Here is a 14,232-nt window from a genome sequence, read left to right as displayed (position 1 = left end):
GTGGCCAATTCATTGAGAAACTTTGCATGACAGTTACATTTTGTTTCAATTGGTTGTGTGTAGTTACTAATAAAGTTATGGTACCATCCTTGTAGGAACATGTTCCACTATTGCAGCTGGCGGGGGGCTCGGACAAGAATTGGACATGGGTGATTAGTGCCTGCCAAAGGTGCCTAGGTTACCCTTATATAATTCGTAACCATAAGCACATCTTCATGTAGGCACCTGCAGGGAGAATCATCTTGCCACAATTAACCCTTCCATAGTACAACTATATTAACAGGCTATATTTTCGGGTATGGGAGTGGGGGGGGTCTTTAGGCTTCCACCTTTCTGTTAGAGCGTTCAGCTCACATTTATACTAGGGATCGTCTGATTATCGGTTTGGCCGATATTATCGGCCGATAATCACCATTTTGGGCATTATCGGTATCGGCAATTACTGACGGTATAAATGTGAGCTGAACGTGTTGGGCAAGGTACTGACGGTATAAATGTGAGCTGAACGTGTTGGGCAAGGTACTGACGGTATAAATGTGAGCTGAACGTGTTGGGCAAGGTACTGACGGTATAAATGTGAGCTGAACGTGTTGGGCAAGGTACTGATGGTATAAATGTGAGCTGAACGTGCTGGGCAAGGTACTGACGGTACAGCAGCTTCCTTGAAGACGCCAAGTGACTGGCACACAGACAGACTTTAGTTGCTAATTGATACAGAAATTGCCAATGTTCAGCTAAAAAAAAAAAAAAAAATGCAATTTTCTATACTTTTATATATGTATTATTCAGACTCTTTATTGTTAGTGAAGATTGTGCTATTGTTAGTCCCCTGCTCTCTGCCTTCTCACCATGTGCCCTGTAATGTGCCCAACTTCCCGAATATGAATCGATTATCTAATGTTCTAACAGCAGCATATGAAAAATCTATAATCTGCCTTTTGGTTTGCTTCCTCCCATATGTTCTCCGCTCCCGTGAGATAATCTCTTCCCAGACGTCGGTCATGGCCGCGTGGGGCGTGTGAATATTTTCTCTATCATTTTAACCCCGTTTTCACTGACTTATTTATGACGTTTAGCAGCTATGTGTGTATTTTCCACTATACAGATTCATTCATTTTCATATATATTTCTTTTTATGAGATTGATGCTTGGGTCCTTTTTCATAGCAATAGATGCTGCGGTTTATCTCATTTTATGTTTTTGATCCTTGTATGTCCTTTTGACTATGGCTGCATGGAAGCCTTATAAACTAATGTGCTTCATGGCAGCTGATATATATTTTGGTGTAAGGCCAATGCCCTAGAGACATTTTATGTGCCCGTGTCCTTACAATGTATGGTCATGTTAATGAATCTTCACATACATTAGGAAATGGTTGAGTACACAGTTTGAGGCTTCTATGAGGCTGGTTTCACACTTGTATTTTGTAAAAAGTTTCTTCTACCATTTTTAATAACCTATTTTTATGTGGTCAAATGTTTCTTTAAAGTCTGTGGTGAAATATAAAACTTTCTACGTACAATGGAGCAAATTAATAAAAACTGCTTAATAAGAAAGGCCATTTTTACTTAGGCCGATGGTCCCATGATAAGCACGAAGCTTAAATAGTACCTTTTATGAACTAAACTGTCCCTAATTCTCCCCCAATCTGTCCCTGAGTCTGACACTATACCTGCATTAATTGTCCTTAAAACCCCCTCTTTGTACCCGATTTGTCGTCTTCTTTACTGCTCCTTCTGCCGCCCAAGAGTGAGGGAGGAAGAGGGAGTGGCCCGGCAGGCGCAACGTCATGTGAAGCTGCCTTGGCCCTTCTTCCTGTGCAACGATTATAACTGCTTTTATCTATAATAATGCATAGGAAGACCTCCATCAGCACAGGGAAGGGAAAGCAGACCCAATGCTTATGGAGCGCTGGAGCTTGTGGAGCGCTATGAGCACAGCGTTCGCTCTTGTCTGTCTGATTGACCGGCAGGGCACAGATCCCAGCTGCACTATGACATTTCCGACTGATGCCAGGCCGGCATGAGTCCGAAATCTATAGCCAGGACAGCTAGGGAGACCCCTAGTGTTAACTTTTTCAACTTAAAGGAGTAGTCCAGTGGTGAACAACTTATCCCCTATCCTAAGGATAGGGTATAAGTTTGAGATCGCGGGGGGTCCGACCGCTGGGGCCCCCTGCAATCTCCTGTACGGAGCCCCGACAGCCCGCAGGAAGGGGGCGTGTAGACCTCCGCACGAAGCGGCGGCCGGCACGCCCCCTCAATACAACTCTATGGCAGAGCCGAAGCGCTGCCTTCGGCAATCTCCGGCTCTGCCATAGAGATGTATTGAGGGGGCGTGTCGGCCGCCGCTTCGTGCGGAGGTCGACACCCGCTATCTGGCCGGAGAGCCTGGACCCCGTACAGAGAGATCGCAGGGGGCCCCAGTGGTCGGACCCCCCGCGATCTCAAACTTATCCCCTATCCTTAGGATAGGGGATAAGTTTTTCACCACTGGACTACCCCTTTAAAAATAAAACGGAAGAACATTTTTAAACACATTCAATTGGAAAGTTGTTTAGAATATTTCAATCTATAAAATATAAAGTTTTTTTTTGGTGAGAGGTACTCTTTAATGATCGAGACTCATATACTGAGCCTTCACAGTAATCGTACACTGGATCGTGCCTGCCACTATTATCATAGCTTCCCACTTAAAAGATGCGATCAGCCAACAAACAAGTGTTTTCTTAGTCGTTGATTTAGCCCTCGACTCAGCCCTGGCCCTTTTACATGGACAAGGAAAAAGATTCTTGATGTAGCACTCTTTAAAACACAAGTTTTAAAGGGGTACTCCGCCACTAGACATCTTATCCTCTATCCAAAGGATAGGGGATAAGATATCTGATCATGGAGGTCCCGCTGCTGGGGACCCCCGCGATCTCCCTGCTGCACCCAGAGTTCGTTTAGAGCATCGGGTGCAGCACCGGAACGTCGTGGCCATGTCCCCTCAATGCAAGTCTCTGGGTGGGGGCGTGACTGCCTTCACGTCCCCTCCCATAGACTTGCATTGAGGAGGCAGAGCCATGACATCACGAGTGGGGGTGTGACAGTGACATCACAAGCCTCTGCCCCGTATTGCCAGTCATCCGGCACGGTGCAAAGTTCGCTCCGTGCATCTGGTGTCTGGGATGCCGCAGCCGAGATCGCGGGGGTTCTAAGCGGCAGGACCTCTGCAACCAGACATCTTATCCCCTATCCTTTTGGAGGGCCTGTTTCAATAGATTTCTTAAAGTTTCAGACCCCACACCACTGGGAGACAGACAAGTCTAACACGTTTCAAGTGCCTGCACGCTCTTTATCACGTTTTTTTTTTTGCTTGACCACAATCTCCTTAATGCATCACATGGGAGGGTTGTGTCTCAGCAAAGATACGTTTTATGTGTAAAAACACTTACATAAAGGTATAGATCTATTTATAAATATTCAGCAGTTAATCCTATGTTAGATAGAAAGATATTCTGTAATTAATAAACTATATAACAAATGCTTAAAAAAAATGTAAAAAAAAAATCACGCCTGGAACGTTCCTTATTGTCTGAATATATGCAAAGAATTGATGTTTCACTATTAGGTGCACAACTATTATTAACCCATGATGTGCATGTGAATTTTCATAATTTGGAAGATCACACATTTCAGGCATTTTGCGCTTTATATTACCTGTTGTAGATTATTAATTACAGAATATATTTAGATATAGATGGATACGTGTGTGTGTGTGTGTGTGTGTGTGTGTGTGTGTATATATATATATATATATATATATATATATATATATATATATATATATATACACACACACACATATTACCTGTTGTAGATTATTAATTACAGAATATATTTAGATATAGATGGATACGTGTGTGTGTGTGTGTGTGTATATATATATATATATATATATATATATATATATATATATATATATATTAATTTTTTAATTAATTACATTTATTTTTATTTGTGTGGGTCCATACAAGTTTGCATAATTTTGGAGCAGATTTGTGCCGATTTTCCTGTAGCAAATCTTGCCCATGTGAATTTATTCCTATTATTCTATTAGTAATAGAAGTCACTAAGCATCTATTGCAGTGTTTCCCAACCAGGGTGCCTCCAGCTGTTGCAAAACTACAACTCCCAGCATGCCCGGACAGCCTTTGGCTGTCTGGGCATGCTGGGAGTTGTAGTTTTGCAACAGCTGGAGGCACCCTGGTTGGGAAACACTGATCTATGGGTTAATGATTTCATGTATATTGTCTGCCCTGTATCCTCTCTTCCTTCCCCACTAAGTAGCCCTGTCTGTCATGTACGCTCTGCAGACCTGACTGTCTTGCATTGAGGCTCATGCCGAGAGGACGTAGTAATTAAACTGACAAACAGGCTTTGTTGATGCCAGAAGATACATCTCCCGTTTCCTCATCTCCTTGGCGCGGCGGAGCTCAGATGAAGGACGTGTACTTGCTGTGGCAGAGAGCTCCTCTTCACTGATCTCATTTATTGAAGTGAATAGATAATTGATGCTGCAGGTTCAGGAGGCCACGAGCCGCATCTTAGCTCCTTGTATTTTGTATTAAAGTGTGTGGCTATGAATTCATTTTATATGCTGCTTATAACCATCAAAGCATCTACACCGTCACTGTAGAAGCCAAAATCCCTATTTGAGTGTTTAGATATTTGGGGTAAATTTGGAGGGAGTAGAGCAAACGCTCGCTTCTCCTATATAAAAAGAGCTCGGGATGAATTCACACAAGACGATGCACAGGTAATATCCACCGCAGAATACAAAATCCAGTAAGTGTATGAGATCTTACAAATCTCATCCACATAACATGAATAGATTTTCTGTGGATTTTTTATTTACCGGTATTTTTTTTGCAGGTTTTTACTAGGGATCCACCAATATCGTTTTTTTAGGGCCAATACCGATAATTGGCCGATAGCCGATAACTTATACCGGAATATCGGTATAAGTTATCGGCTATTTATCCCCCCGCGACACCTCTGCAGATCATTGATTTAAAGCGGGCGCTTTAAATCAATGCACTGCAGTGGCTTTTGCGGTGCCATAGACTGCCGCCGCCACCCGCTTCTCTCCCCCTGCCTGTCCGGGGGTCCTGAGACCTATCACCGCCATCGCCTCCCCCGACCCGCCTCACCGCGACCACCACACCGTGACCGCAACCCCCAAACCCCCCCCCCGACCAGCCGCACCGCCCTGGCCCCATTTGCCTCTCCCATCCCCGGTTTTATAATTACCTGTTCCCGGGGTCCACTCTACATCTGGCTCCGGTGGCGTCCTCCTGAACTGTCACTGTGCGCACTGACGGTGACGTCACATCGCGCACGTCACGTCACTGCACACAGCGTAACGCAGGACGCAGCAGGAGCAAGAAGAAGCGTGGGCCCCGGGAACAGGTAATTATAAAACCGGGGATGGGGGGAGGCAATGGGGCCGGGGTGGTGCGGTGGGGGGTGCGACGCGGTGGGTCGGGGGGGGGGGGGCGCGGTCGCGGTGTGGTGGGGACGGTGCATTATCGGTTTATCGGCAAGGTAATTGCCGATACCGATAATGCCCAAAATCGTGATTATCGGCCGATAATATCGGCCATACTGATAATCGGTTGATCCCTAATCTCCGTGCGGACATTTCGTCGGCGCTAGGACATTCTGCCGGCTCTAGGACTGCACGGAATGCACAGTCTCATAGACGGCTATGCATTCCGTGCGGAATCCGTACAAAGAATGAACGCAGATTTTTGCCTTGAAAATCTGTAGTGTGAACAAGCCCTAGGACTGTGTGTAGACCGAGCAGATCTTTTCTTTGTAACTTCATCCTTTGGAAAATTAAAAGTAAGACCCAGATTAGTTGCTATGGGTAACCGCTCCACTTTTCATTTGCAGCAGTTTTGCTAGCCCTCCTTTTCCTCATCAGACAATTTGATTTTGGGAAAATTTTAAAATGTATTGCTACAAAATGTCTTTGTGTCACCTGAGACCTTCTGCTGGAGGTCTGATATGTCCTTTGTTGTAATGGACTCCTCTGCTTTTCTCCCCATACAGGCAGGCCGAAGTCCTGAAAGCAGATATGACAGGTAAGAGGGTTTTATCTATCTCGACATTACTATTTTTATTACAATACCTGCTGGATCTCTGATGGAGTATACCACAAAGATTAATGTCCTACCACTAATGTGTACAATACATTAAAAAGAGTACTTTGGCAGAAAGCATAATTATTTTTTTTTATTTTTATTTTTTAAATCAACTGGTACCAGTAAGTTAAACATATTTGTAAATTACTTCTATTTAAAAATCTTCATTTATTTTCTGTCTGACCACAGTGCTCTCTGCTGACACCTCTGTCTGTCTCAGGAACTGTTCAGAGTAGGAGCAAATCCCCATAGCAAACCTCTCCTGCTCTGGACAGTTCCTGAGATAGAAGAGACAGGCGCTCCATAGAGTAGTAACGTTGAAATCCTGTAGTGAGGTAATAATATAAATAAATTGCTCACCCTTGGTGGTTGTGAAACTTCATACACAACAATGATGTAGGCGTAGAATAATCATAGGTCGACTGCTGCCCTCCGGTAGATATACGGCAATATAAAAAGACTTCAAAGGCGCCCGGCTCCACGGCGCTGAACGACCACAACGGGTGAACCATAATATTGAGTTTATTTGACCAGAATGTGACGCGTTTCGCTGCGCATGCGCAGCGAACCGCGTTGCATTCTGGTCAAATAAGCTCCCTTTTATGGTTCACCTGTTGTGGTCGTTCAGCGCCGTGGAACCGGGTTCCTTTGAAGTCTTTCTTTGATAATGGACAGTTCCTGACATGGACAGAAATGTACCCCTTTTTCACCTTTAGGTCACTTTTATATCTGCAGTACCACGAGGAGCCTCTAGGAATACTGTAGGCAGTTGCAAAAGAGGTTTTCTGTGTTCTGTATGTTTATTATCTGATCTTTGCTACTCTAAAGGGAGCAAGGCCAATAACATAGGATGTATGAGGAAGTTGCTAGATCTATAATAATAGAAGAGGCCTCAAGCTGGATTTTCATGTTCTTCTTCCTCTAGTGATTTTTATTTATCACCGGCATATTCCACCACACAGGGTGTCAGCAACTGGCTGTGAAATGAACATGCATACTCACAAATGAGCCAACTCCATACTGTTGATCTATAGACAGTGATTACATACCCTGGTGATCCATTGTCTGATGAGTGAGAGTTCAGTCAATAGGACCCATTTTATATATCAACTGGCTCCAGAAAGTTAAACAGATTTGTAAATTACTTCTATTAAAAAAATCTTAATCCTTTCAGTACTTATGAGTTGCTGAAGTGGAGTTGTTCTTTTCTGTCTAAGTGCTCTCTGACACCTGTCTCGGGAACTGTCCAGAGTAGAACAAACCTCTTCTCCTCTGCAGTTCCCGAGACAAGCAGAGATGTCAGCAGAGAGCACTGTTGCCAGACAGAAAAGAACAACTCAACTTCAGCAGCTGATAATTATTGGAAGGATTAAGATTTTTTAATAGAAGTCATTTACAAATCTGTTTAACTTTTTGTAGCCAGTTGAGATATATATATATTTCCTGGAGAACTCCAGGATGTACAACTTATCCCCTATCCTAAGGATAGGGGATTAGTGTTAGATCGTGGGGGGTCCAATCGCTGAGGCCCCCTGCAATCTCACGAACAGAGCCCAGCTTCCTGTTTGAAACGAGCGTTGGTAACCACAGCATGAAGATGTGGCTGACACCCCCCCTCCATGCCCGGCTCTGTCATAGAACTGTATTGGGGGGGGGGGGTCATCTGTGTGGTTGAAAATGCTCATACCATGCAGAGAGCCGAGGCTCTGTTCGGGAGATTGCTGGGGGCCCCAGCGGTCGGACCCCCCGCAATCTAACACTTGTCCCCTATCCTTAGGATAGGGGATAACTTGTACATCACGGAGGTATCCTTTAAAGGTGCAGTAGTTCTTGGTTATCCACAGCAGTCCTTGATACTTCTTGCAGACACTGAATGCCTCCTCGATCTTGCTTAGGCTGGGTCCACACTACGTTTTGTCCCATACGGGAGCGCATACGGCAGGGGGGAGCTAAAAGCTCGCGCTCCCGTATGTTACCGTATGCGCTCCCGTATGTCATTCATTTCAATGAGCCGACCGGAGTGAAACGTTCGGTCCGGTCGGCTCATTTTTGCGCCGTATGCGCTTTTACAACCGGACCTAAAACTGTGGTCAACCACGGTTTTAGGTCCGGTTGTAAAAGCGCATACGGCGCAAAAATGAGCCGACCGGACCGAACGTTTCACTCCGGTCGGCTCATTGAAATGAATGACATACGGGAGCGCATACGGTAACATACGGGAGCGTGAGCTTTTAGCTCCCCCCTGCCGTATGCGCTCCCGTATGGGACAAAACGTAGTGTGGACCCAGCCTTAGTATTGCAACTTAACGATGGCCATAGCCATTATGTAGAAGTAGGATGATGGTTGAAAAAACAATCACTTTGCACCAAGACGCAGTTTTTTATTGTACAAAAAGATCTTTCATCCAGCTATCAAATGATAATTTGTAATACAACTGAAGCGCTATCCTAGCTATAAACCATCATGGTCTGTGGTGTAATTGCCCCTTTTAGGGTACGGTCCCACGTAGTGCTAACGCAGTGTATTTTACGCTGCACAAAATGTGCAGGAAATACTCTTTGTATTCTGCGATGAGCATACATATGTCTACCCGACGACAGCCATGTGTGTTCAGTGATGTTTGGGGGCAGGTCCATGTGGCCCCGCCCCCAAACCTCACTGAACACACAGGGTGGCTGCCGGGGAGCCTGTGTGTATGCTCATCGCAGAATACGCGGCGTATCTCCTGCTGCGCAGCACTTTTTGCGCAGCGTAAAATAAGCTGCGTAAATGCTACGTGCTACTTTTTTGCCCAAGTACTTGCGGATCCGTTGACGAAGGCTCCTAAAGTGCTGCCCTCTTTGTGCCTGCTAATAGCGGCAATCCGCCGCTACCAGCAGACACACTGTGAAGTGCGAGTCGCAGTGTATCCGCACATCGCGGCCGCTCCCCCGGCTCCCTGAGCTACACAGAGAGCGGCCGTGATGTATGAGAGTACACTGCAGGGTAACTCGCACATCGCAGTGTGTCTGCTGGTAGCGGCGGATTGCCGCTATTAGCAGGCACAGAGGGCAGCACTTTAGGGGCCTTTGTCAGCAGATCCGCAGCTGCGGATCCGCTGACAAATCCGCCCGTGTGAACGTACCCTAAAAGTGCGTTCACTTATGCATATTTTCTGCTGTAGATCTGCTTTAGCAGATTTTGTTGTCCACTGACTTTAATGGGCTGCAGCAGATCTGCAGCAAAGATATACACATGTGAACGTACCCTTAAAGGGGCACTCCGGTGAAAACTTATTTTTTGGCTCCTGAAAGTTAAACAGATTTATAAATGACTTGTATAAACAAAATCCTAATCTTTCCAGTACTTATCGGCTGCTGTATACTACAGAGTAAGGTCTTTTCTTTTTGAATTTCTTTTTTCAGTGCTCTCTGCTGACACCTCTGTCCATGTCAGGAACTGTCCAGAGTATGAGAAAATCCCCATAGCAAACATATGCTGCTCTGGACAGTTCCTGACATGGACAGAGGTGTCAGCAGAGAGCACTGTGGTCAGCCAGAAAATAAATTCAAAAAGAAAAGAACTTCATCTGGAGCATATAGCAGCTAAGTACTGGAAGGATTAATATTTTTAAATAGAAGTCATTTACAAATCTGTTAAACTTTTTTATTTTTTTTTTGCCTATTTTTGCTAGTTCTTTACTCCTTTTTGGATGTCCGCATGACCTATCAAAAATGTTTTTATTTTCATGCCAGCAATTCTTTAAAGGCTTTAGACACTGCTTTTTTTTATTATTATTTTTTATTTTTTTTCTTCTCTCTCCAAAGCCTGGACTATTTTAAAAATGTTACACTATTTCCAAGTCTTTTATTCCTAACATTGATTCTTGGCATCCTCTTCAGCTGGTGGTTGTTTCTTTTGGCTGTAAAAATGTTTTTTTATTTTTTATTTTAGAATCCAAGCCTGGCACAGCGGAGGTGTGGACATCACGTCAAGCTCTACAGGATTTGTACCAGAAGATGCTTGTTACAGACCTGGAGTATGCACTGGACAAGAAGGTGGAGCAAGACCTGTGAGTTCCTATCTGATTATTCAATGGGGTGGTCCGGCAGGATACATTTTGATTTATCTATTTATTTTTATCCTTTTGAAAGAGAATGGTCACTCACTTCATAACCCCAACCCTCATTCCAACCCATATCTCCCCCCACCCTGAGCTGCAGGGAAGGGCTGCTGTGAGAGTGAGCAGGAAGCATTGGGTGTTTCACCCAAGCCAATCAGGGACACTTAAAGGGAACCAATCAGCATATATAACGCTCGACAACGCGTTATATGCTAAAATCACTATCCTCACCATCCCCGGGGGATGTTTGTGCTCCCAGGGATGGTGAAGATATTAAGTTATAAAGTCCGCCCGGCAAGACTTACACTTACTAGCTCCCGTTGCTCTGACCGTGGCCCTGCCCCAAGGGCTTGAATGACTGCTCGCGTCATCGCCTTGCTCCCTTAGCAGACAGAGCAGTGACGCGAGCCGTCAATCGGGGGGGGGACCACGGCCGCAGCGAAAGAAGATGGTAAGTTCTTGCCCAGGGGACTACTTGCCGGGGGGACTTTATAACTTAATGTCTTCACCATCCCTGGGGGCACAAACATCAAGCGTTATATATGCTTAAATCTTCTGATTGGTTTCCTTTAAATACTGCACATTAAAGCTGTTGGCTCTCTGAGTTGGAGAGAAGGGAGTGTGAAGTGTTGCCTCTAGACTCTAGTCTTCAGTGTGATAAGATCTGCTGAACTTCCTGCCTGGAGAGAAACAGGGTATGTGATCAGCAAAGGTAACTTTTCAAAGTTATATAACTTTATCATATGCAGCTATGTAAAGGTAATTTCATTTGGCTGAAGTTCTCCTTTAAGGTTGCCACATATTTAGTAGATTTTTGTAATGTCTGTGATATGCTTAAATGGGCACTCTGATTAAAAAATGTTTTACTATTGCACTCCTTATAGTAAATAAAAAATCTTTCTAATGTACTTTGGAAAAAAAAAAAGTTTTCTATGTTTTATTTGTAAAAGCTGCCACTAGGTGTCTTCCTACTTGTCCAGAGCACATTTTCCCCCATCTTTTGCACAGACTTTGGACTCCTGGGGGGGATGTGCAGCCTTATCCAATCATAGCTTATTTTACACTGAACTGCTCTGGGCTGTGTAGCAGAGTGAGGGAGGAAGTTCTCCCCTGTATGGCTTCAGATGATGTCACGCCTGCTGGGTAACTCCCCTTCCCAGTCTGTGAATCTGACTGAGCAGAAAATACAGAGCAATATCAAGGTAGAAAACTAATAATAATAATAGAAATAAAGGCAGGGGTGGTTTATCATGATGGGGGCAGTGACCGGGGTGGATTATAAAATTTAACAAGATCATGATAGGTACTGTTTAACCGGTTGCCGTCTAAGGACGAGCTGGCTCATCCTGAGACGGCAACCGTTGTATGACATGGGCTCCTGACTCGAGCTCGCGTCATGCAGGCCGGCCTGGCAATCCACTGCTGAGGTATCCGGACGGCTTACCTCTCTTCCTGTGCTGGTTGCTGCGCTGTGAATGATAAAACCTGGCAGGACCAGGCTTTATCAATCGAGTGCAGAGCACACAGATCAATGGGGTTCTATGAAACCACATTGAATCTAATGATTCCTCCTAAAAGTCGTGGTGTGTGGGCTCAAGTGTGTCCTTCATATAAGGATATACTGGCTAATGTCTCAATTTTACATCAGTTTTGAGGGTTAGCTAATGTCATGGTTTACATTAACCACAGTTGTGAAACCACATTGTGATCCATAGGTGCAGGTCCTCCACTCCAACGTAGTTGCACAACTGCACTTGGAGTTGAGCACCTTGTATCACCTTGAATCACATCAATGTAAGTGTTTCCTCCTAAAAGTCACCTAAAAGTGTAATTAAAAAAAAACATTAACCCCCTCCTTATTAAAAGTTTAAATTCCCAAATTCCATATAAAAAATATGTAACCATACTAAAAATAAACGTGGTATCGCCGCGTGCGTAAATTTCCGAACTATAAAAATATATTGTTAATTAAACCACACGCTCAATGACGTATGCGCAAAAAAAATGCCACTGTCCAAAATGGCGTATTTTTGGTCACTTTTTATATGATGAAAAAGTAAATGAACAGCGATCAAAAAGTCTGATTAATACAAAAAATGGTACCGCTAAAAACTTCAGATCACGGCGCCAAAAATGAGCCCTCATACCGCCCCGTACACGTAAAAATAAAGTTATAGGGGTCAGAAGATGACAATTTTAAATGTATAAATTTTCGTGTATGTACTTATGATTTTTTCCAGAAGTGCGACAAAATCAAACCTATATAAGTAGGGTATCATTTTAATTGTATGGACCTACAGACTGAAGAGGTGTTATTTGTACCAAAAAATTTACTTAGTAGAAATGGAAGCTCCCAAAAGTTACAAAATTTAGTTTTTTCTTAAATTTTGTCGCACAGTGTTTTATTTTTTTTTATTTTTTTTTTTTTGTAACCGTAGATTTTGGGGTAAAATGACTGTCATTACAAAGAATTGGTGGCGCAAAAAATAAGCCATCATATGGATTTTAAGGTGCAAATTGAAAGGGTTATGATTTTTAAAATGTAAGGAGGAAAAAAATGAAAGTGGAAAATCCTTAAGGGGTTAAAGGAAAATGGTCATCATTGTCACCGCACTAACCTGCTATAACAGGCAGTTATTGCAGGTGACACTGATGACAACCATACTCACTTGTCCGCAATCCGTGCTACTGTTGTCCTGGTATCTTTATCTGTTCCGTCAGCTGGCTTGGGGCAGGAACAGGGCTTTGTGACGTCAAAGCTGTTATTTATCTGCTGGGCCCTGCTGCGAGCAGTCCTAGAGAAACAGCAGTGGTGATGTCCCAAGCCGAACGGAGCGTATAGATGAAGATACTGGGACAATGGGACCACAGATCGGACATTTACATCCTATACATAACAGCGAGCATCGGAGTGATGCTCGGGTCATGTGCGGCAGGTCCCGGGTGCTGATAGCAGCCAGGGACCCGCCGGTAATGGCGGACATCTGCGATAAGAGCGCATGTCCGCCATTAACCCCTCAGATTCCATGATCAATACAGATAAAGTGTGAAAATTAAAAGTAAAAATTAAAAGTGAAAAACCCCCTCCCCAATAAAAACGTAAATTGTCCCATTTTCCCTATTTCACCCCAAAAAAGTGTAAAAAAAAAAAAAAAAAAAAAAAAAAATTAAATAAAAAAAAAACGCGTGCGTATAACATTATTCCCCCCCAAAAAATTAAAAAAAAATGTATTAAAGTTTTATATAATCAATAAAAAGTACAGATCACGGCGCACAAAATGAGCCCTTATACGGAAAAATGAAAAAGTTATAGGCCTTCAAAATAGGGGGATTTTAAACGTACTCATTTGGTTACAGTTCTATTTTTTTTTTTTTTTTTTTTTTTAGTGCAACAGTAATAGAAACGTATGTTATAATGGGTATAATTTTAATCGTATTGACCCAAAGAATAAAGAACACGTCATTTTTACCGTAAATTGTACGTCGTGAAAACGAAACCCTAAAAAATTTGCAAAATTTAGGTTTTCTTTTTAATTTCCCAACGCAAATAGTATTTTTTTGGTTGCGCCATACATTTTATGGTAAAGTGAGTGATGGCATTACAACAGACAACTGGTTGCGCAAAAAACAAGCCCTCATGCTAGTCTGTGGATGAAAATATAAGAGTTATAGTTTTTTGAAGGCAAGGAGGAAAAAAATGAAAATGTAAAAGTAAAATTTGCTGAGTCCTTAAAGGAGTAGTCCAGTGGTTACTCAGTGGTGAACAACTTATCCCCTACCCTAAGGATAGGGGATAAGTTTGAGATCGTGGGGGGTCCGACCGCTGGGGCCCCCTGTGATCTCCTGTACAGAGCCCCGACAGCCCGCGGTCGACACGCCCCCTCAATACAACTCTATGGCAGAGCCGAAGCGCTGCCTTCGGCAATCTCCGGCTCTGCC

General features: G+C 43.6%; 1 protein-coding gene across 7 annotated transcripts in view; it reads left to right on the top strand.

Moving 5' to 3' along the window:
- The window catches only part of SMG7 (SMG7 nonsense mediated mRNA decay factor), a 76,227-nt gene that overhangs the window by 18,236 nt on the left and 43,759 nt on the right, over positions 1 to 14,232 (top strand). For all 7 annotated transcript variants that reach the window (XM_056531871.1, XM_056531867.1, XM_056531873.1 and 4 more), the window contains exons 2-3: positions 6,099 to 6,130; positions 10,125 to 10,242. In XM_056531871.1, coding sequence (XP_056387846.1) covers positions 6,124 to 6,130; positions 10,125 to 10,242 — 125 coding nt within the window. In that variant the 5' untranslated portion in view covers positions 6,099 to 6,123. The remainder of the gene's footprint in view (positions 1 to 6,098; positions 6,131 to 10,124; positions 10,243 to 14,232) is intronic.

The sequence above is a fragment of the Hyla sarda genome, chromosome 7 (genome assembly GCF_029499605.1).
Source record: "Hyla sarda isolate aHylSar1 chromosome 7, aHylSar1.hap1, whole genome shotgun sequence".
Classification (NCBI taxonomy): domain Eukaryota; kingdom Metazoa; phylum Chordata; class Amphibia; order Anura; family Hylidae; genus Hyla; species Hyla sarda.
Note: the sequence above shows the minus strand (reverse complement) of the source record. Positions and strands in the feature narration are given on the sequence as shown.